Below are 20,636 nucleotides of genomic sequence, written 5' to 3' on the forward strand. Positions count from 1 at the left end.
TTTAGGTTCAGTAATCTCTGATTAAGTAAAATCAAAGATTGGGAGCAATGAGTATATTGACCTTGGCATTTTACTAAATACCCAGTTCTCAGACAACGACTACCGGATTCAACTTCAGGAGAATGAGCTGGTACAAAAGACCCTCTCTTTTACTCCATCTCAGAAGCAAACACCCATTAACACCATAGATAGTTGGACAAACGCTTTCCAAATCTATAGTGCTGTCTACCTTGAGAAGAATCCGGGGGAGGCACCTGGGCTACTGAAGTACTCATCAGTCATCAGGGACTTGGCTTCCCACTCAGTCAATTGGAAATTCTATGATGAGCACTTCCGTCGCCTTCGCCAAAAGAGCCCATTATCTTGGGATCAGGTACACAGTGAGCTTTGGCTTAGGGCACACTAAGAGGGAAGATCTAATAGTAATGGTGGGGTAAAAAATTCCTTTTGTAGCAAAAACAATTTTCGAACCTCACTTAAGAAAAACGGTTCTATCCCCTCAGGGTATTGCTTTAAATACCACAATGGAACACACGGTAATGGTTGTTCCTACAAACATGCCTGTTTTCGATGCACGGGAAGTCACCCAATATTCTACTGCCACCAAAAAAGCAAGTCCACGGGAGACAGGGAGGGACCTCATGAAAACAACAAACAGTCTGTGCCCGAAAAATATACCTACCCCAATGAGGGTCAATAAGTTGGCTTTTTATTTACAAGGATATCACCCACCATTACTGCAGAACCTTTTGACAGGATTTTTAGAGGAGTTTAAGATACAGTTTCAGGGAAAGTTTCAGAGTATGTTTCATCCTAAGAATTTGCCCTCAGCAATTGAGCATCCTGAAGCAATTGATGATAAGCTGGGGAAAGAAATTAGTATGGGTCGTATAGTGGGCCCTTTTGATTCACCTCCATTTGCAGATTACATGATCTCTCCTATTGGTGTGGTACCTAAGAAAGTAGAGGGACAGTTTAGGATGATACAGCATCTTTCATATCCTTATGGCAACTCAGTTAATGATGGTATTCCGAAGGTACTGAGTTCTGTTCATTATGCGACTGTGGACGATGCTGTACGACTCATCAAAAAATTGGCAAAGGGCTGCGTCATGGCAAAAACCGATGTCAGGAGTGCTTTCAGGATCATACCTGTGCACCCGACAGACTATAAGTTACTCGTTTTTCATTGGAGGGATAAATAGTATGTCGATCGTTGCCTCCCAATGGGGTGCTCAAGTAAGTTGTTTGAGGACTTTAGTACTGCCCTCCAATAGATTGCGCAGAATAAAGTCGATATTCAAAACATTCATATTTTGGATGATTTTTTGATTGTTTCATAGTCTTTTTTCTCTTGTCAAGACAGTTTAACGCGATTCCTTAGTACATGTGACGATATCGGGGTCCCTATGGCTCCCGAGAAAACAGAAGGACCATCTCACGTTCTCTGTTTGGCCAGTATAGAGCTTGATTGCGTGAAACTAGAGGCCAGGCTCCCCCAAGATAAGATAACTAAATGTCTCACTGCAATAAATTCAGCACTGTCCAGACGCAAGATTTCCCTTTGGGAATTACAATCACTGACCGGTCTGTTAAACTTTGCGTGCTCGGTAGTAGTACCAGGTAGAGTTTTCATTCGGAGACTCATCAATTTGACCATTGACATTGTGGGACCGTCCCATTTCATCAGACTAACTGCTGAGGTAAAAAAAGACCTGCGACTATGGCAGCAATTTTTTGAAAATTTTAATGGCAAGTCTATGTTTCTTGGGGATGCTTGGACTCTGTCTTCTGTTTTGTCTATTTACACCGATGCAGCCACAACTTTGGGCTTGGGAATAATATTTAATAATCACTGGTCGTACGGCGAGTGGCCAGAAAAGTGGAAGCTAAAGAATATTGCCTTTTAAGAACTCTTTCCTATTGTTTTAGGAGCAGTCATGTGGTCCGAACACCTTGCTAACAAACGAGTCTTATTTTTCTCAGACAACGAGAGCGTCGTGCATATTATTAATACGCAGACTTCAAAGGATAGGGAACTTTTAGGGTTGATCAGACATTTAGTTTTGGTTTGTTTAGAACATAACATTTTCTTTAGGGTGCGACATGTAAGCAGCAAAAATAATGGCCCGGCTGATTGTCTGTCTCTGTTGCAGGTCTCGAAATTCAAAGAACTGCTGCCAGACAGCGACAAGGACCCAACGATGATCCCAAGCCATCTACTCCCGGAGAATTGGGTGACAAAGCTCTTTGTTACAATCATCTATAAGGACATATCAGCATCCTTGGAAACTTGTCGAACAATTTACTCGTGAAATTTTCGGAAACAAGTTCGAGCTTCCGTTAACATCTCATACATTAGCCATATTCATTGCATATTTAGCACAAAAAAGGTTACGCCGCTTCAACCACACTCAACCACACATTTCTGTCAGTGATAGGATATGTACATCGTATTTCGTCTTTACCAGACCCAACCAAATCAGATATGATAAGGCTGGCATTAAAAGGATATTCTAAGAGTAATCCTTCTACTGATACTAGGCTACCTATTACACTGCCTATTTTGGAGCGAATTATGTCAGCTTTTGATCATACAATATCGTCTAACTTTCAACGACACCTTTTCAAGGCTATGTGTACAGTAGCCTTTTTCGCGGCCCTTAGAATTGGCAAGATTACCACCATATCTGGGTGCCCTTCCCAGAATTTAATCCAATTTGATCAAATAGCTTTTTTGAAAGACGCTTCAGGCTCTGTAACAGGTATCAAATTGACCTTGAATTTTTTTTTTAACACAGCAACCCATCTCAGCCTGTCGCTCTCTCTCTCTATATATATATACAGACAAGCCAGTATGCCCTGTGTCCATCTTAATTAAATACTTAGCTCTGAGAGGCTTTGCCAAAGGTCCTTGGTTTTGCTGGCCTTGATTGGGGGATTGGGGCGGCATCCTGGGCAGCCTCAAAAGGTTTATCCGACACTCAAATTAGAGAATTGGGCAGATGGAAGTCAAACGCCTTTTTACGGTACATACGATCACCATCGCTTTCTTTTTTCTAACCACCTTTCGGTACACTCGCTCTACGACAATCGTTATGACTTAGGGTCTAATGTATATAAAAGACGGAAAGACAAGGGCTTGAGCAGGGGCCAAGCCTGACTTTTTCCCCCATTCATGCATTTGACACTGAGAATTAAGTTGTAAATTTCAGACGAATTTTGTTTGTTCATATATGTTACCATAGCAGTTATTGCTATAGATTTTGGGAAGACATTTAGCATACAAGCTGTAATTTACGTAAAATTTAGGATTACAACTACATGTGCCAAGGCAAAAAAGCCTTTACAAACCCAATTTTGCGTTTGTTACCATTTGAGACTGCGTTGGCGTTGGGTGGGGCTGCCCCATATCGGTTCACCCTCTATGGGTCTTTGGCGGTATTGCCCTCACCTTTGCTGTTAATAATCCTGATCCGTTGGTTAAATTGTAACTTTTATCAATATCTTCATTAAAACGGCCACTCAGCTGGCCAAAAAGTACCATATCTGGCTAAGTGTGTTTTTCTCTATCAGCAAACAGAGCGCCTCCACGCAGTCTCATAACACATAAATAAATATCAAGGAGATGTGTGGCCGCCATGATAGTCGCCGGAAGTAGGACTATAATATCAATTATTAGTCTGTTTCTCAAAATTTGTTTGTTTTTTATAAACTGCTTCATCAGAAGAAAAAAAACGACAAAAAACACAAACACCGAATTGCCATCCGTAAATTTCTAAAAGATTTGTCTTAGTTGAAGTGTAAGTCATGTTTTGGTGTGTATGAAGTTTTACTTGTTGAAGCTTTACTTGTTTTCTCTCTCTCTCTCTCCCCAAACCAACATTTTACTGTTTATTTTTTCACAATCTTAAAAAATCTGATTTGATTGTTATTATCTTATATTCTAATGCATTATTATATGTAATGAATCATTTTTTTTAACCATTAGCATTTAAAAGGCACTTGAGATTACACTTGATAATCAAAATTAAATTCTGGATGCCATTTATGTTGATGACTGTTGTCATGTCCGAGGAAAGTTGGAGAGCGTTTTGCAAATTGAAATACCTGTCAAGTTGGATCTATTTCATGCAGTCGCAAAAATTACTCGGAAAAATGTCTAAAAAGGCAAATCATTATGTGAATAGGTCTTGCATTACTGATTTTTGAAATATAGATATGAACATCATCAGCATCAATTGTGTATGACAAATAAAAAAACTATGGGATTTAACAAATCGAAGTGACTTTTTCATGATCAACACCCCTATCGAACATAGAAATGATGTCTCAATCTCAATTCTCATTAGTATATAAGAACTACATACCTTCTCAGCCAGGCAATATAGCTTGGTTTCAAGTGACGTCACAAACATTGCAGCCGCCATATTGGTGTACATATCAGGTTTCATTATCACATGTACATCTATGCAAATGAAAGCCAAAAGAGTAATTATTTTAAGTTTCTTCATGGAATCAAGCTCAAATTCTTGATTCTGCTCAAAAAACTTGATTCTGCTGTAAAAGCACAATATCTTGAGAAAATTGAAAGTGTCGGAATTGACCCCATTCTTCTAAAGGGGAACGTCTTGTCGCCGGATTGTCTCCCACCAGTTGAATCGGCGGATATTTTGTCCTTGAAACCAGCTTCTATACAAAGGAACATTTCAAGAACTTTAGACGTCTACAGGCTTTTAACTAGCTGGATTTGTCACCAATGTGCAAGGGCATGAAATTTGCAACAAGTTTCTATTATTGGCTGAAGTTCGACACTCTCAACGAATGAACGATTCGTTGATTCCTGTATGGATTATCACCGAAGAAAGTGGTGTTATTATCAGCACTCACTGCTTAGGTTGTAAGGCGGGTTTGGGCAAATCATGCTCCCATGTGGCGTGCGTACTATATTACCTAGAATCTTGGACTTAGGTGAATGGAAAATTGTCATGTACACAGATGAAACGCCAATGGATTCTTCCTAGCTATGTCAAAGACGTCGATATTAACTTCAAATCAGCGCAAAAATTGAAATCTGAACTTGAAATGAATAACATTGAAAATCTGCCTAATTGCGAAGAAAACTTAAACATCAAGATCAAAGTAAAAGATAACATTCCATCTCCAACCAATGTGGAAATGAATACTTTTTATGAGGAGTTGAGTAAATGTAAGACAAACCCTGTTGTGTTAAATGTAGTTGAACATTTTTCTGAAAGCTAGATTCTTCCAAGTCGTGATATCCCGCCTGTACCGAGCCTCTATGTTTCTAAATATTTAAGCATGTCATCCCTGAATTGATTGATGCATGCATGAAAATCAAGATCAATCTCTCCAAAGAAAAAATTGAAGAGATAGAAAAGGAGACCATAAAACAACCTAAAGGAATCAACTTCTTCAAACACGGTCCAGGTAAACAATAAAATTAAATTTTTATTGAAGAAATAGAAAACGTGTGCACGTGCTGTGCGCACTTGTAAAGCACGCAGGGGTTGATTCTAGTCATATGCTATCCTGAACTCAGCCGCTTTACAACTAAAGCTACAGAGCATAGATGCAAACATGAAGCTCTGGCTATTCGTACTTATGAGCAACTGATGCAATCGACACATTCAAACTTTAAGGTCAAACATGGTGGTCTTATTGTCAATAAAGAAATGCCGTGGCTTCATGCTACGCCTGATTTTTTGTGTGAATGTGACTGTTGCGGCCAGGGCTGTGGAGAAGTTAGGTGCCCCCTTTGCCTTGATAACTGTGACTTTGAAAGTTATGTCCTGAACAAGAATAGCTGCCTTACGAAATCTAGCCAGGGGGGTTACTACTTGCCTGATGACCACCAATACTACTACCAGTTACAGCAACAATTGTTCACTGCTAGACGTTCGTACTGTGACTTTGTGGTTTGTTCTGTCAGTTCAGATCAAGTGATGCTTGTGAAACAACGCATTTTACCTACCCAAGAACACTGGGAATCTGCTGTTCCTAAATTGGAGAAGTTTTGGAGAGTGTGTGTTCTACCTGAAGTAATGGGTACATAGTCAACAAGGAGATGTAGAGTCACCCCTTTTGATACACCCAAAGTAGTACATGCTACTGCAGATCTGACAAGGATGAAGATACTATTAAGTGCTGTAATCAGCAGTGCCCCATTGGGGAATTTCACTTGTCTTGTTTGGGGGTAGATAGTACACCCAAAATATGGTACTGCCCTAACTGCAGAACTTTACCTAACTTAAGCCAGCTCAAAAAAAGGACACATTGAACATAGCAATGCAAATGGCCTCAATCTGCATTTACAATGTCAAGCCTAATCCAAAAGAGAAAATTGTGGAGTGTACTAGTAAAACCTGTACAAATGGTACATTTTTTCATTTGAATTGTCTTGAATTGAAACGAACCTACCGAAACATGTATGACTTAAAACCGCCAAATATCAAAAGTGTCGTGTATTGCTTAAAATTGAAATTGTTTTTCGATCATCGTAGATTTGTGTTCACTCTGCTCTCAATCTTTTCATGATTTGATTGATCATCTTTCAAAACAAATTATCATTTTTTCTAGGTGGAAAACTAGTGAAAACTAGTGTAAACTGCGTCGGTGTTTTCAGTAAAACAGTTGATAGATAGATAATTTGTAACACCGTATGTTATGTAAAAATGAAACTGACGTTTCGGACGTTAGTCCTTCATGAAGGACTAACGTCCGAAACGTCAGTTTCATTTTTACATACCATACGGTGTTACAAATTATCTATCTATCAACTGTTTTATCATTTTTTTCTGCATAGTATGATTCAACTCCTTCAATAAAGTACACCAAATTATTATTTTGACTTTGATTGAGTGGCTTAAAATTCCATTGTTCTCATTCTGTATTATATCAACAAACGTAGAGTGAGAAAACCAAATTCAACAGCAATGTGATAATACTGTCCGACTATATTGAAATAGCATTATTGCTGCATATTTTTTAAAAACATGTACGATGCTTGTTACTTTTGGAAATAAACAGTAATTATATTAGATAATCACTTTGATGTACATGACACCTGTCATTGTTCAGCAGAAGAGGGGAGATGTAAAAAGGGAGAGGTAATAAACTTCTCTCCATGGTCAAATAAAAGTTTACATCACTTTAAAGCAAGTGGGGATCAACAAATGCTAATTCATGGCATTTTACAGTTGAACCCCCTCGTCACTTGCTAAAATAATTGCTAAATCATATTTTTTTATTTCGTTTAAACATTGATATACGAAATGAAAAAGTAAACAGCCAAGTACTACAAAGCCTTAGAGCGGCTTTCAAACACGAAATTACTGAAGACCAGAGTGGAAGAGCTACCTTTAACAAATCTAAACCCCTTCAGCCCCCAAACAAAAGAAAGCAGAGTACAATGGAAGACAGCAATAGTGCAATCAACAAAAAAACAAAGTCAGAACAAGAACTTCCTCGCCCTCAAGAACAAGCTCAGCCTAATCCAGTAGCCTCCCCAGTTTCCATGAGCGTAAACTCTAGTGATGAAGATGCTGTAGCCTCCCCAGTTTCAGTAGAAAGTGTGGATTCTAGTGATGAAGGTTCAAAACCAGACCTAGACAGCTACTGGATTAGAGATCTTAGTCTTAGAATGTGCGAGAGGCATTTAATCGAAGACGGCTTTTGGCTCAATGATCGAGTCATAAATGCTGCAATGCAACTGATGGGAGATATTGATGTATCGATTGAAGGATTGCCAGATGTAATTGTGGCGAAGAAACAGGGCTTTCAACATGCTTCTAATTTTATCCAGATAATTACGTTACATAATAACGTTAGGGGAAACCACTGGATAACACTATCCAACTTGCAGTGTTTGGCAGATTAAGTCGTTATCTATGACAGTTTTCAGGAGTTAAATTTAAGGCAGGCAGAATGGAAGATAAGCTATCCAATATCTGTGGATCAAACCGCACGCCAGTTCAGGTTACCTAGAACCAACTTGCGTATGACTGTTGAGGAGGTCCATCAGCAGAAAGGTGGAGACGACTGCGGTTTGTTTGCAATAGCATTTGCAACCCTTCTTTGCTTTGGGAAAGATCCTTCTCATACAATCTATCATCAGGAAAGGATGCGTACAGAACTCATCAAGAGTCTGGAGGAGAATTGCATGGAAAGATTTATAGACCGTGTCACTGTGCCCAAGGGAGATAGAGATGTATTCATCCTTTATGAATGGGTATGCAATGTCTACTGTCATTGTAGAATGCCTGATGAAGGAAAAACGATGGTCTGCTGCGCCAAGTGCAAGAAATGGTTTCACCAAGAGTGCGAAGAAGGCGACTTCAGTAAACCAGATTGGGAATGTCGAAAATGTAAAAGAAGGAAATTAAAAAATGATGGAAACAGGAGTAAATTTTTTCAAGACTTAGAAAAAGCAGCAACCAGGTTTTCAAAGGAAACGGAACGCATTCAACATCTGTATGATTGCATTGTAGAAGTATGTGACTTGCAATTGCCTGACGGAAAGGGTCACATCGGCTGCATTGTCATGGACGAGTACAATAAGGTAGCGGAACGTCGTGAGAATGATGGGACATTAGGTCTTACATTAACGGAAGATAATGACTTCTTCATAGTGATTTTCTACGTCAACTTAAAAACGGATCGAGATTTCCTTGAGGCTTTAATTCATGAAATCGCCCATGTTATTAAGAACAAAACTCCTAACTGTGAGTCGGCTGCACATGGTAAAACCTTCAAAAAAGTCGCAAGAAGAATAGCAAGAGAAGTTGATAAGAAACAGCACTTGTTACCGCAACCATTTACGGAAATACAAATTGAAGTAGAAAACATCATCAATGCGCATCGCGAGATGGATAAGTAACAAAAGCCGTTGCCAAGAATCAGGGGAGTAAACCCCTGCACAGAAAATCACCAAGAATCAGGGGAGTAAACCCCTGCACAGAAAATCACCAAGAAACAGGGGAGTAAACCCCTGCACAGAAAATCACCAAGAAACAGGGGAGTAAACCCCTGCACAGAAAATCACCAAGAAACAGGGGAGTAAACCCCTGCACAGAAAATCACCAAGAATCAGGGGAGTAAACCCCTGCACAGAAAATCAACAAGAATCAGGGGAGTAAACCCCTGCACAGAAAATCACCAAGAATCAGGGGAGTAAACCTCTGCACAGAAAATCACGGCGTCAGGCGCCGCTATATGTAAGGTAACGTAGTTCTTAGACCACCCCTCCCCTCCCCATCGCCCCTATATGTCAGGCGCCGCTATATGTCAGGCGCCCCTATATGTCAGGCGCCCCTATATGTCAGGTAACGTTACCAAGCTTACTGAACATTCTTGAAAGCTGTAAATCGCGTAATTAGGGGAAATATATTTTGTTCATTCATTGAGGTGTTTGTTGTTGGAGGGTCATGGAGAGGGGGTGGGGTTCTAATCCCATTATCCCAGCCTATATTGTTTTGCTCAAATCTCAATCCCATTCTTGATTATTTTTTGATTATGAATGCCAGTCCCAGTGCATCAAATCCCATTTCCCCAGGCCCAAAAAATTGGCAACCCCTTCAGAACCCTCTTATGTGAATTAAACTTTTACTTTAAATATGTTTATTCACTAATGAAAGTGATTATCAAATTTTTTTAAAAGACTACTCCAATTTAAGAACCAAATGGCTACTTTTTGTTCAAATTGTACTGCATTGACACAAGACCACTAACCCAAAGCTGTTCTGGACAAAATTCTTTCCCAGTACTCAGCGGGAACAAATTATGTGCATCTTGAAAGTACTTAAGTTTTCTGTTTATTCTTAGAAGGAACACATAATGTAAAGCAAACTGATGAATTTCACTTGAAGGATCCAACAGTCCAACGCTCTCCATAAAACAGGTTGCAAAATACAAATGTACATGTCATGTACATTTCTTTCCACAGGTAGCCCAAACAAGGTTCCTGTGTATGGTTTATAAGGGAATGTATGGAAGTTATGATAAAGTCTTGACAATAAAATGTTTCACTCAACAATTTGCCTCAAAACCTGCTGCAGTTGTTGCTTTTATTTTGTTCAGTCTTCTGGCGAAATTTCAGCGCGATTTGATGCCGTTTATTGTTTGTTTTTTTTTAAATTCGCTCTTCTCTCCCTTAATAATGGGAAGGCTGGAGCCTAAGCACCCGATATCGACTACATCACGCTAGAAAATCCAAAAAATCTCTCTCTCTCTCTCTCTCCCCTCGAACCACAATAAAAAAGCAACATATCAAAGGAACGATAATTTCTCTATCATGACATGTTTTCGAGAATGCCACCACGCAAAATATTTCCAGACAAATCCTGGCTTAAAGTCGAATATTTGATTTCTTCTACAGCGTGTGATCGATGGTGTTTAAACGGCCGTTGTATGTAAAGCACGAGCGAGTCATGTTACATACTGCTTTCTTATTGGCCGAACGTAATTCCAAGCTCGAGACAAATTCCCCTTCCCCGGGTTTGTTTTGGCACGACGAAAAAGATTTTGGCTGGATATGTAGTGGAATTTTTCACACAGTCCATTGTCTTAAACGAAGCCAATCAGAGAACAAGAAACCGAAGGAAAAACCTTTTTAAAATTTCAAATTCCATCTCTGTTTTGGAAGCCTTCTTCGTTTATTAATCTCTTCATAACTCTCTCTTGGCCTTGTAAAATGGTTGATAAAGTATCGAATAAACTCTCTGACTCTAATTTGACGTACATGCGTAGGAAAACATGGTAAGTTTTAAACAGCTTAACAACACTTTACTCAATTTATAAGTGAATCATGTAGTGCCTGTGATCTTACTACCGTTGGTTTTTGTAGGGTTTTGTCCAACTATCGATACCATCCAGGCTCTGTTACGAAAGCTGAAGATATCCTGCAGCACTCTCTAAGTATAAAAGAGAATTTGCATTGGTTTGAGTCGTCCCTCACAAAATCTTATCTCGGAAATATTATCAGCGATATCTGGAAGGGGAGAGTGAACCATTGCACCAAAGGCTCTCGACAGCAAACGAAGAGAGTCTTGGCCTTGGGAAGTAGAGCACAATCATCAACTTCCAGTTGGTTGGACGAAGTTGAATAGCAAGGAGTCTGGTTGCCTGATCGTTTTCCGTATGGCAAACTGGAGTTTCCGTAGGCAGGAAATGTCTACAGTAATTACTAGCAAAATTAACGCTGATGGGCAACGGACGTACGATTTTCATTCCCATGGGTGTTCGTTAAATATTACCGATCTAGCTAATGGAATAAACGCCGACCGTATTATGAAAAATTCAGGGTTATGCAAAGGAATATCGGTCGAATCTTCGAATCCTGTCGCTCCAATGGTCGATCACGACGTTGGAGAAGATATAGACGAAGACTCCACTCGGAAAGAAGAATGTGGTCGACAGACTGCTCTCTAATTATTCCTGTGGGGGGAGCTAGATCTGACGATGACATCAAGGTTAACTGTAACAAACGGTATCTGACTGCAGATGATCTTCAAATACAGCTGCAACAAAAGCAATATGAACTAAGAATAATGAAAATGAAAGAAATATACTGGCGAAACAAGTTTTATGAACAAACTATCGAAATGGAAGAAGGAAACCAATGCCGATCTATAAAAAATATTCGAGGATGGAAATGACAATGAAATCCCCGAAAATATGAAGCTGCTATGGGAACAACAGGGGTCACTGATTATGACAATAAAGGAGGGGTATAGATGGCATCCATAAGACTTTTCACAAATTAGTGCTATTTAGTTAGTTATCTATTTCACAGGTAGAGTACAAACACTATAAGCGTCCAACATAAATACCACTAAATACTGCTAAATTATGCTAATCATATTTCTAGTTCGTTTTCTATTGATTAATTAGCACTGTTTACTACTAAATAGTGCAAAGTGTTGCACAGTGTTAGTACTCTATATTATTTGCACTCTATTATTGTTAAGCATGGACGAGCCTGCATTTTCTGTTTCATTGCCACTATTGTTTCATGGTCACTCAATTTAGTTACTATCTGTTCAATTTGCAGGCAAAAATCAAATACGTGTTCAAGCAAACTTCATACATGCCATTGTTATCTCTCACAATTACAGCTACCGTCTAGCAAATAAATCTTTAGTGCGGAGAATACATGGGGATTTTATGAAGACAGAGGCAAAAATAGTGACTTTAAATGATATACCTCTAATTGAAATCAATCAATCAATCAATCAATCAATCAATCAATCAATAAAGAAACTTCAAAGTTACATTGATATAATTAAATAAATTAAGTATGACATATTTAAAAGTGCAGACCATCTGGATTAGACTAAGACAGATGGCCAGACTTAGTAGAAGCTAGTATACTAAAAAACATTGATTTACAAACAAAAGAAAAATAGATAAATAATGAAATAATAAATAAATGGGATTTAGCAGTGGCATTTCTACAGGGTAGCTATTCATCCACTGTCATTCCAATTGGAATTTAGGAAATGGGTCGCATTGGTAAGAGGCGAGCACTCTCATTGCTACGCCACCCGTGCTTCCCAAGAATATATAAACAAACAAAAAATATATATGTGTCCAATACTCAAGATACCAGCACCGATGACCTTGACTCATTACATTATTGAAGCACACAAGCAACTTGTTTAGTCTGTTCAATGATCACCTGTTTATTCATTCCAACGAGGATAAACGTATTCAGGAAATGACATATTTTTAAAAGTTTCTGTTGGAGTGGCGTAAGGAGACTAAAGGGTCCAACAAAACGTTTTTTCGATTCACAATGTATGTCTAGATTTTTAGCCATGATATGTGTTAAGACATCCAGATTTCCAGGTTCTGTGATAAAACCTGCAATCATAAATCAGGACTGTGTTAAGAACCACTTCTGTCAGGTGAGGGCATGCAATGGCCAGAATAATAATCCAACCTACCAGCAACAAGCAGGCACACGGTCATTCATCAGATTTGGGCAAACTACAGTAAGCAGAAAGAGTAATGCTACACTGTCAAGCAAAGATGGGGAAGCTTGTCCTGTTCTCCCATCCAAGATCCTCCAATCCAAATCCAGGACTATCAAAAAGGCAATGTTAAAAGATATTGCAAATTGATATTGATATTTCATGAACAGAAACTATTTTGCTTTAATATACAATTGAACATTGTCCTTATTGAGAGTAATAATGATGTATATATATGTGACAGAGTCAAAAGACACTATTTTGGACAGTAATTATTTAGTCATAAATCTATATTTTTAATTAGGAATGCCTCGTGTACACATAGGAATGTAATTCTTTAGTTAACTGTTTGCGTGGAAAATACGTAAGCAAGAAATAATTTCCGTACGTAATTACATTACAGTGAGTCATGCCTAGGTTTGGCGCTTGTTTACGTAAGTTCGTGTTTGGGACATCCTGTTTGCGCCTAGGGCGTGCAACATTGCATAGGATGTGTAAGGTCTTAAGAATGCAGGTTTTTCCATAAAAATAGGCCCAAACTAAGCTTAAATCAGTGTAGTAAAAGTTCTTGAAGACGTTGCGTTGTCTACGGATATTTTCACATATCAAGACAAGGAATTCTCTACGATGTAAAGGTATGAATCTTTGAAGCCTTTTACACTTTTACCTAGGATAGATTTAGGACAAATCTACGTTAATATCGTTAACTAGTCGTTATATTTTATAGCTTAGATTATCTATATATTTGTTAAGCATTCGTTTCATGTTTTTGTAATGCTAGTCGCATTAGCGCGTAATTTAGTACAAAGTTATTCACGCAGTAGTAATTTAGTAATCACGCTGAGTGTATCTTGTCTTTTAAACTCTTTAAAACGTTTACTATAGGATCACTACCGCCGTACTCGCTTGTTTAACCTTTTTACTACGATAAATAGCCTTAACTGCGGGATAAAAGACCTTTTCTTTCCAACCTTTAATTTGTTCGCTACTTAAACTCTACACTCAAGGTCATTGTCGCGACCGCGTGTTCAGTAAACCGTGTAATTCTTAGTTTGTCATAAACAAAGGTTAAAATACTTACCTAAAGCCATAGTTAACCTCTAGTCAATTTTTCCTATTGCTTTTTCCATTGGTTTAGTTCATTTTAAACGGTTTACCGACTTGTACATTAAACTTTGCAACCTAGTAATTTTCACTCGCGTATTGTAAACACTGCTAATCAGTATGCAATATTCAAATTACCTGTGACGTAATTTACGTATTTCCGTTTCTATTTATATCCAGCAAAACTGTATTTTATTCATAACTTTTTAGCTATTTAGATAAGCTACAAATTTATTTTATCTCATTGTAAATATTTTTCTTGTTTTCATTAGAGATATCCTGTAATCTCGTTCCCGTTTTTTTTTCATGTATTGTAAAGTTGTGTGAATTTTTCAATAAATTCTTTTGTCAAAACCACTTGCAATCTGATTCATAGCTGAGCGCCTTGCCGCCGGTTACATATATCAATATGAGAACAGGAAAATATTTTGATTGGTTGCACGTACTGTGAACATATGCAAGCTGCCACATTATTACAGGCTGCTATGACAATATTACAGAGTGCAGACTGCTATGACATGTACAATTTGAAAGAAATCAAAACCTTAACGATTTACATCATTTCTGCATACGAATAATAAAGCAGCAATATTCATACAATCATACATAATATATACACTTTTTGTAATGAAATAGTATATAACTTGATTTTAAAATATCGTCTGTATATATAAATATATAAATGTCAGTTAAACTAAAAACTATCGTGTTTGTTATAAGAATAGTAGGAAGTCTTCTAAACAGACCTTTTGATAAATGTAAATAATATTTGCATTATGGTTATATTGTAAATATCGTAAATAAAGGCTATACTTCATAATTATATATAGCATGTATTGTGGTATTTTGGTATTGTATTGAGCAGATATAAATGAAATATTTGTTTACAAATAGAATTTTTATGTCCCTCCTGGACTTTCTGTTAATCCTTGTGTATTTACAAAATTGTTAGCAGTATCCGGTGTCAATAGTTAATTGACCGGAAGTAATTCGACCGTGGAGGGGTATGGGGATTAGGCTAATTAACTCAACCCCACCCCCCCCCCCTGTCCGACGACGTCAACATGTTTGGCGTCGGTGGATTAACAGTCCCGAAACTTTGAAAACACCATCTCCATGTTGTCTCTAGGCGATCTCCCGATATTATTATTTTAGAAATCGGTACGAACGACCTCACTAGCGAAGAGCTTTCTTCAGTGGCTTCTTCCATAGAAGTTCTCGTGAGATTATTATACGATCGCTTCTTTGTCAAAGTTATTTGTGTATGCCTCGTCATTCCGCGCCTTTCATCCAACGCTTTCAATACTAAGGTAGTTTTATTTAATGAGTCTGTCCAGGCAATTTTACGACCATTTCCATTTGTTTTTTGCTGGGTACATAGAGGTTTTTACAGGGTTAACAAACCACTTTTGCCCTTCCGTTGACCTTTGTGTTTGTATTTTGTTGGTGTTCCTACCAAGTTTACTTTAATTTTTCCCGGCGTTCGTGCCGAGATTTTAATTTTGTGAACATGATGTTGGTATCATGGTTCATTTATTTTGCTTGGTGTTCGTAACAAGTTTACTTTTAATTTTTCTCAGTGTTCGTGCCGAGATTTTTTTTTTGGTGAACATGATGTTCGTATCATGGTTCATTTATTTTTCTTGGTGTTCGTACCAAGTTTACTTTAATGTTTCTCGGTGTGCGTGCCGAGATTTTATTTTTGTGAACATGATGTTCGTATCATGGTTCATTTATTTTGCTTGGTGTTCGTACCATGTTTCCTTTAATTTTTCTCTGTGTTCATGCCGAGATTTTATTTTATTTGAGCCTGATGTTCGTATCATGGTTCATTCATTCTGCTTGGTGTTTGTACCAAGTTACTTTATTTTCTTGGCATCGTGCCAAGTTTTTATTTTGTTGCTTATGTCCAGAAATATGCGCTTTTGTGGTTTTTTTGTTTCATAGATGCCTCCTTAACGCGGTCGACCGACAACTTCCAACAACAATAAGCGATCCAAGAGGTTGGCCGCTGCGCAGGAGATAACACCAGAAATCTCCACAGAAAGACATATCCTTGACAACCCGGATAATAGTTCAACAAGGGACCTCCCTATCCCAGAAGAAGTCGTCAATCGGATTGTAGCCCGCGTGACTGATGCGGTAACTGAGCGGTTGGCCCCTTTAGTGCAAACTCCTCCTAGTACAGTGGTACCAACAGAATCTACAAATGCTCTGCAACAGCCACCATTGATGGAACGACCGGCAGGGACAGCAGTAGTCGAATCAGTCAACCTAGCCCACCACCTTCTAGCAGGTAACCAAGCTAGGCCAGCTAACATATTTACATCATCAGCTCTACCAGTTGATGCGCGGGTGCAAAACAAAGTTAAGCTCAGAATTTGGAACAATGAATACATCGATCTGGGGTCTTTATTGTTCCATCCATCGCAAGAGAGCCAGTATCAATTTACATTATCGAATGTACAGTTCATCCAATGCAAGGAAAGAAGACATAGGCTTCATCAGAAATCAGACCTCTAGATCTATACTGCTTCTTTTTACATTACAATATCTCCATAGTGAATAGTCATGGTTGAAAGACATGTAAAAGTAATAACAAGCACTTAGCTGCCCTGATAATGGACGAGTGATGCTAATGTTTCTGAACTAACCACGCATCGCACAGAATGATGGTCTTTTGGCGCGAAGTTCAAACTACTGCTTGCTCAGGTGTGCCACAGGTAATTAGGCAACTACAAAGAAACTGATCAAAAACCACCAAACTTGCCCAAATAAAACTTTAATTTTCCCTGCAATTTAAGTAATTTGCGAAATGCTCATGGTTCATATGAAAGATCACAGGTAAAACAATGCTTTGCACCCTTTAGATGAACAGCTTACTTCGATTTTCATACTATCATATTTGTCTCTAAATTTAGAAGTTTTGACTTTTTTAGTATGGATGATAATATTCACAGTATTATTTCTTCGCAGTGTTGGTACTTTTTAAAAATGCTCATGGTGCAAAGGAAAGTTAACAGTGTTCTGAAAATTTTGCACCTTTTGGTTTACGATAGTTTGAAAAAAAAACCTCTTATCCTTCGCAAGCGAACTTTTTCAACCAGCAAAATCATTAAGGTGCGAGATTCCCGCGAGCACTGTCTCTGTTTACTCTGTTGTTTTCATTAAGCGGTCTATTTTCACACGCATATGTGTAATATCCCTATTGTTCTGTTCGGAAATGTTTTTTTCTTATTTGACTTCAACTGCGTGTACAGCAACATTAACATGGATTGTGAAATATCTCACTCCGATCGTGAGCTCTTTTCAGAGCTCATAGTACCCCCGATCAAGCCTCTTCATCCTTTATTTATAACTATTCGTCCTCCATCTTCTAAATCTTCAAATCCTCAATTTGAAGTGGAATTGAATGGTGAAGCCTTGTGGGAATGGAGAGTTCATAAGAGTAGTGTTAGTGCTAGATTGGTATTTTACGCGTTTTCCCGTGTGCATTTTCTGCCTTTGTTTCCAGACTTTAAAATATGTGCATAATTTAGACTAAGTTAAGTTCACTCAAGCTCAGTAATTTTTCAGTCCAACGTCGACCGTCTTAAGTTACACATCGTTTTGTAAGTATTTTTTCCTATTTCTTTCGCTTTCCGTTTGCTTTAATCGTTTTCTGCCTTATCGTTAAATTGTAATCTGTCCTTTATTATTTAGGAACTCTCTCTAACGCAATCAAATAAACGAAACGAAGAGTAAGACGAGTGTATTTTTTACCGCAATACCGCACCAATAAGTAGCATTCGACGGCTCTTTCAAGCTCTCTGTTTAAGCATGGAAATGTTCCTGTACCAGCTGAACCCTGCTTCAGGAGGTCGCGTTGGCAAGGCCGTAAAAAACCAAGAAAGTTAGCTCAAGAAAAGACCTGAAGTCAAGGTGGCACATTTTGCACCTTGAGCTTGACGATGTCAAAGAAGGCCTGGGTAAGGGCAACAAGGAGAGGGAGAGGGAGAAGCTGAAAGAGGCTGAAGAAGAACGCAAAAGGTCTCAAATGGAAGTGGAGGAAAAGGCTAAAGAACTTTATGATGCCATCCTTTTAATTAAAAGCCTCAAAAAAGAAGAAAGTCTGGGTAACTTGGGAAGAAATTATGCAGAGGTTGGCCAGAAACAACAATGCAACCTAATTGACCAGATACGGTAAGTCACTTAGGAATAATTATCATTCAATAATTAAAGTTAGGTCCTGAAGTTACATTCAATAAGTATTCCTTCTGTTATTTTTTGGTTTCCTATAGTCCGCGCTAAAAATGCTCTGTGCGTTGCCGACACTTTTGGGCTGACGCCAAAGTCATTGGTCCTTCAAGACACTTCAGGCAAGGAAGCTTTTGTCAAGTTAAATGAGAAAACACAAGGGAAATAATTGATTATACTTCATCCGTGAGTCTAACTTAAATCCTAAGATCAGTCAACGGACGCCGTTATTACCAGTCAATACGTTTATTGCTAGAAAATTGTAGGAAGATAAAACACGCTTTCGTATTTTTGACGGAAAAAGGCATTAAATGAATGGACGCGTTGCCATGGGAAACACGCTCTAGACAGTTTAAAGTAAACTCCAAATTTGAAGTTTTAGTTTATCTAGTCTTTCAAGTAAAAAAATAAAAGTAGGAACTGAAATCTATGTATTTTAAGAGTATATTGAATAATTTTGATCAATTCATTTGTTCAAACGATCGGGAAAAAATGATACCGTTTCAAGCATGTAAAAATTTAAAGGCTAGCTGTATACCGGAAGAGAGTGCAATGTAATTTGCAATTTTACCATGTAGGATATAGACTAAAAATATTTTTCGATTTATGTATTGGATAATGGTCGAGCTCGGAGAATTATTTCAATAATCCGAAGAGCGAGACCATTATCCTATTCAATATATACTCTCATTGTTTTCGAAGAAGAGAAACCGAATTGTCAAAACTGTTTTGTTCGTGTTTTAGAAATAAGCAGGCTAATTAATGGTTTATGTTTAGAGTGTGTTTTTTAAACCCGTTGTTCCATTAGAACTTCTATATACAAAGCACACAATAAATCGGAAATCTTATTGGTTTCAAGTGAGCATAATAATCCATGCGCTTTGCATAGGAGTTCTATTGAACTTGTATACAAAGCTTCAAATTATAAGTTGGAATTCCACTATGTCGCAAAACACCAATAAGACGCTTTGAGATTTTGCATATTCACGTTCCTATTAATTGACTATAAAATCGAACTTTGGCTTTTCACATGTGCATTTCATTGAGTTCACTTCACGGTTCACTTTGCTGAGATGGAGAAGTATGAAGAGTGCTGTTGCGAAATGTTAGCGGTCGACAAGGACGACGATACAATCTTATCGCAATTGGTGGACAGTTTTGAAAACGAGAACTCGTCTTTAACTGTAAAAAGTGAGTTTGTTTAAAAGTATGATGATTCTGTTGATGATGATTGTCTTGACTTTTAACTGCTTGTAAATATGTTTTCAACTAAATGAATTACTTCTTTATTTCTAGCTATTGAAGAGGAGCAAGTCGAAGAGCCTCAGCAAAGTCGTTTCAAGAAAATGCAAGAGAGGAATTTAGTAGAACTAGCAGAGGAGTCGATTCCAACTAATGCAAAGAGTAAAGCCATGTGGGCTTTCCGTTTATACCAAAATTGGGCAATGTGGCGAAAGAGCGGTGACTTTTCTAAAGATGAGAAGTCTATGGTTTCTGAAATAGTGGAGAAGACGACAGAATTGTTGGATATTACGCAAGACGAAAACCTGAGTGACGTTGTTAGCCAATTCATCGCTGAAGTTAGAAAGGAAGGAGGCGAACGATATCCTGCCAAAACATTGCACGAGATAGTGAGTACTTTGCAGAAGTATTTTGAAATGAAGGGGAGAGTAGTTAAGTTTTTTTCTGGAGGGGCATTTGAAAAGCTAAGAAAATCACTAGATATCGAAATGAAAACTTCAACCAATAACAAGCTAGGCTAGCATCCCAAGCACACACAAGTTATTTCTGAAGAAATAGAAAATTATCTTTGGGAAAACAAATTTCTGGGCGATAGTTGTCCCAAAGTTCTGTTGAGAACAGCCCTTTATTTAATAGGTCTAAATTTTGGCATGAGGGCTGGGGATGAACATAGGAAATTGACCATAAGTAATTTTTCAATCAATACTGATTCCGAGGGGAGGGAATGTTTGCTTTATTCGGAGGGTGTGTCTAAAACTATACAAGGTGGTTTGAAACATCGCAAGTTAACGCCCAAAGTTAGTAGGGCATATGCTAATGTCCAATGTCCAGAGCGATGTGTGGTGCAAATTGTTAAGACCTATATAAGGCGTTGTCCTAAAGATGTATTAGAAAAGGCTTTTTATTTAAAGCCTTTGCAAAATTACAAGAAAGGAGAATTATGGTACTGTAGTGTTCCTTTGGGTCATAATACACTTAAGAATGTAGTTCAGTCAATGATGAAGGAAACTGGGGTAGATGGTTTTTTCACAAATCTTTCTTTACGAGCAATGGCTGCGACTA

At 38.1% G+C, this 20,636-nt stretch overlaps 1 protein-coding gene and 1 long non-coding RNA gene across 2 annotated transcripts; one reads left to right on the forward strand and one right to left on the reverse strand.

Annotated features, from left to right (window-relative positions):
* Nucleotides 1-13,264: 13,264 nt before the first annotated feature.
* LOC148910256 (uncharacterized) lies at nucleotides 13,265-14,407 on the reverse strand. The gene is made up of 2 exons (XR_016120034.1): nucleotides 14,074-14,407; nucleotides 13,265-13,659 (listed from the first exon to the last, which is right to left on the reverse strand). It is a non-coding gene; the product is annotated as an uncharacterized LOC148910256 (long non-coding RNA).
* A 4,998-nt stretch (nucleotides 14,408-19,405) lies between these two features.
* LOC116294774 (uncharacterized) lies at nucleotides 19,406-20,095 on the forward strand. Its single transcript, XM_031702433.2, has 2 exons — nucleotides 19,406-19,523; nucleotides 19,629-20,095. The coding sequence occupies exons 1-2, from the start codon at nucleotides 19,406-19,408 to the stop codon at nucleotides 20,093-20,095; spliced, it is 585 nt and encodes a 194-aa protein (XP_031558293.2).
* The last annotated feature ends 541 nt before the right edge of the window (nucleotides 20,096-20,636 follow it).

This window comes from Actinia tenebrosa, unplaced genomic scaffold (genome assembly GCF_029948245.1).
Source record: "Actinia tenebrosa isolate PJP-AT-01 unplaced genomic scaffold, QUT_ActTen_1.0 PGA_scaffold17__23_contigs__length_9995812, whole genome shotgun sequence".
Taxonomy (NCBI): Eukaryota; Metazoa; Cnidaria; class Anthozoa; order Actiniaria; family Actiniidae; genus Actinia; species Actinia tenebrosa.

Bases quoted from the DNA above. Each gene is read 5' to 3' on its own strand.
- LOC116294774 (XM_031702433.2), top strand. From the start codon at position 19,406: ATGGAGAAGTATGAAGAGTGCTGTTGCGAAATGTTAGCGGTCGACAAG. The intron at 19,524-19,628 runs GTGAGTTTGTTT...CTTTATTTCTAG, and splicing joins CTCGTCTTTAACTGTAAAAA to CTATTGAAGAGGAGCAAGTC.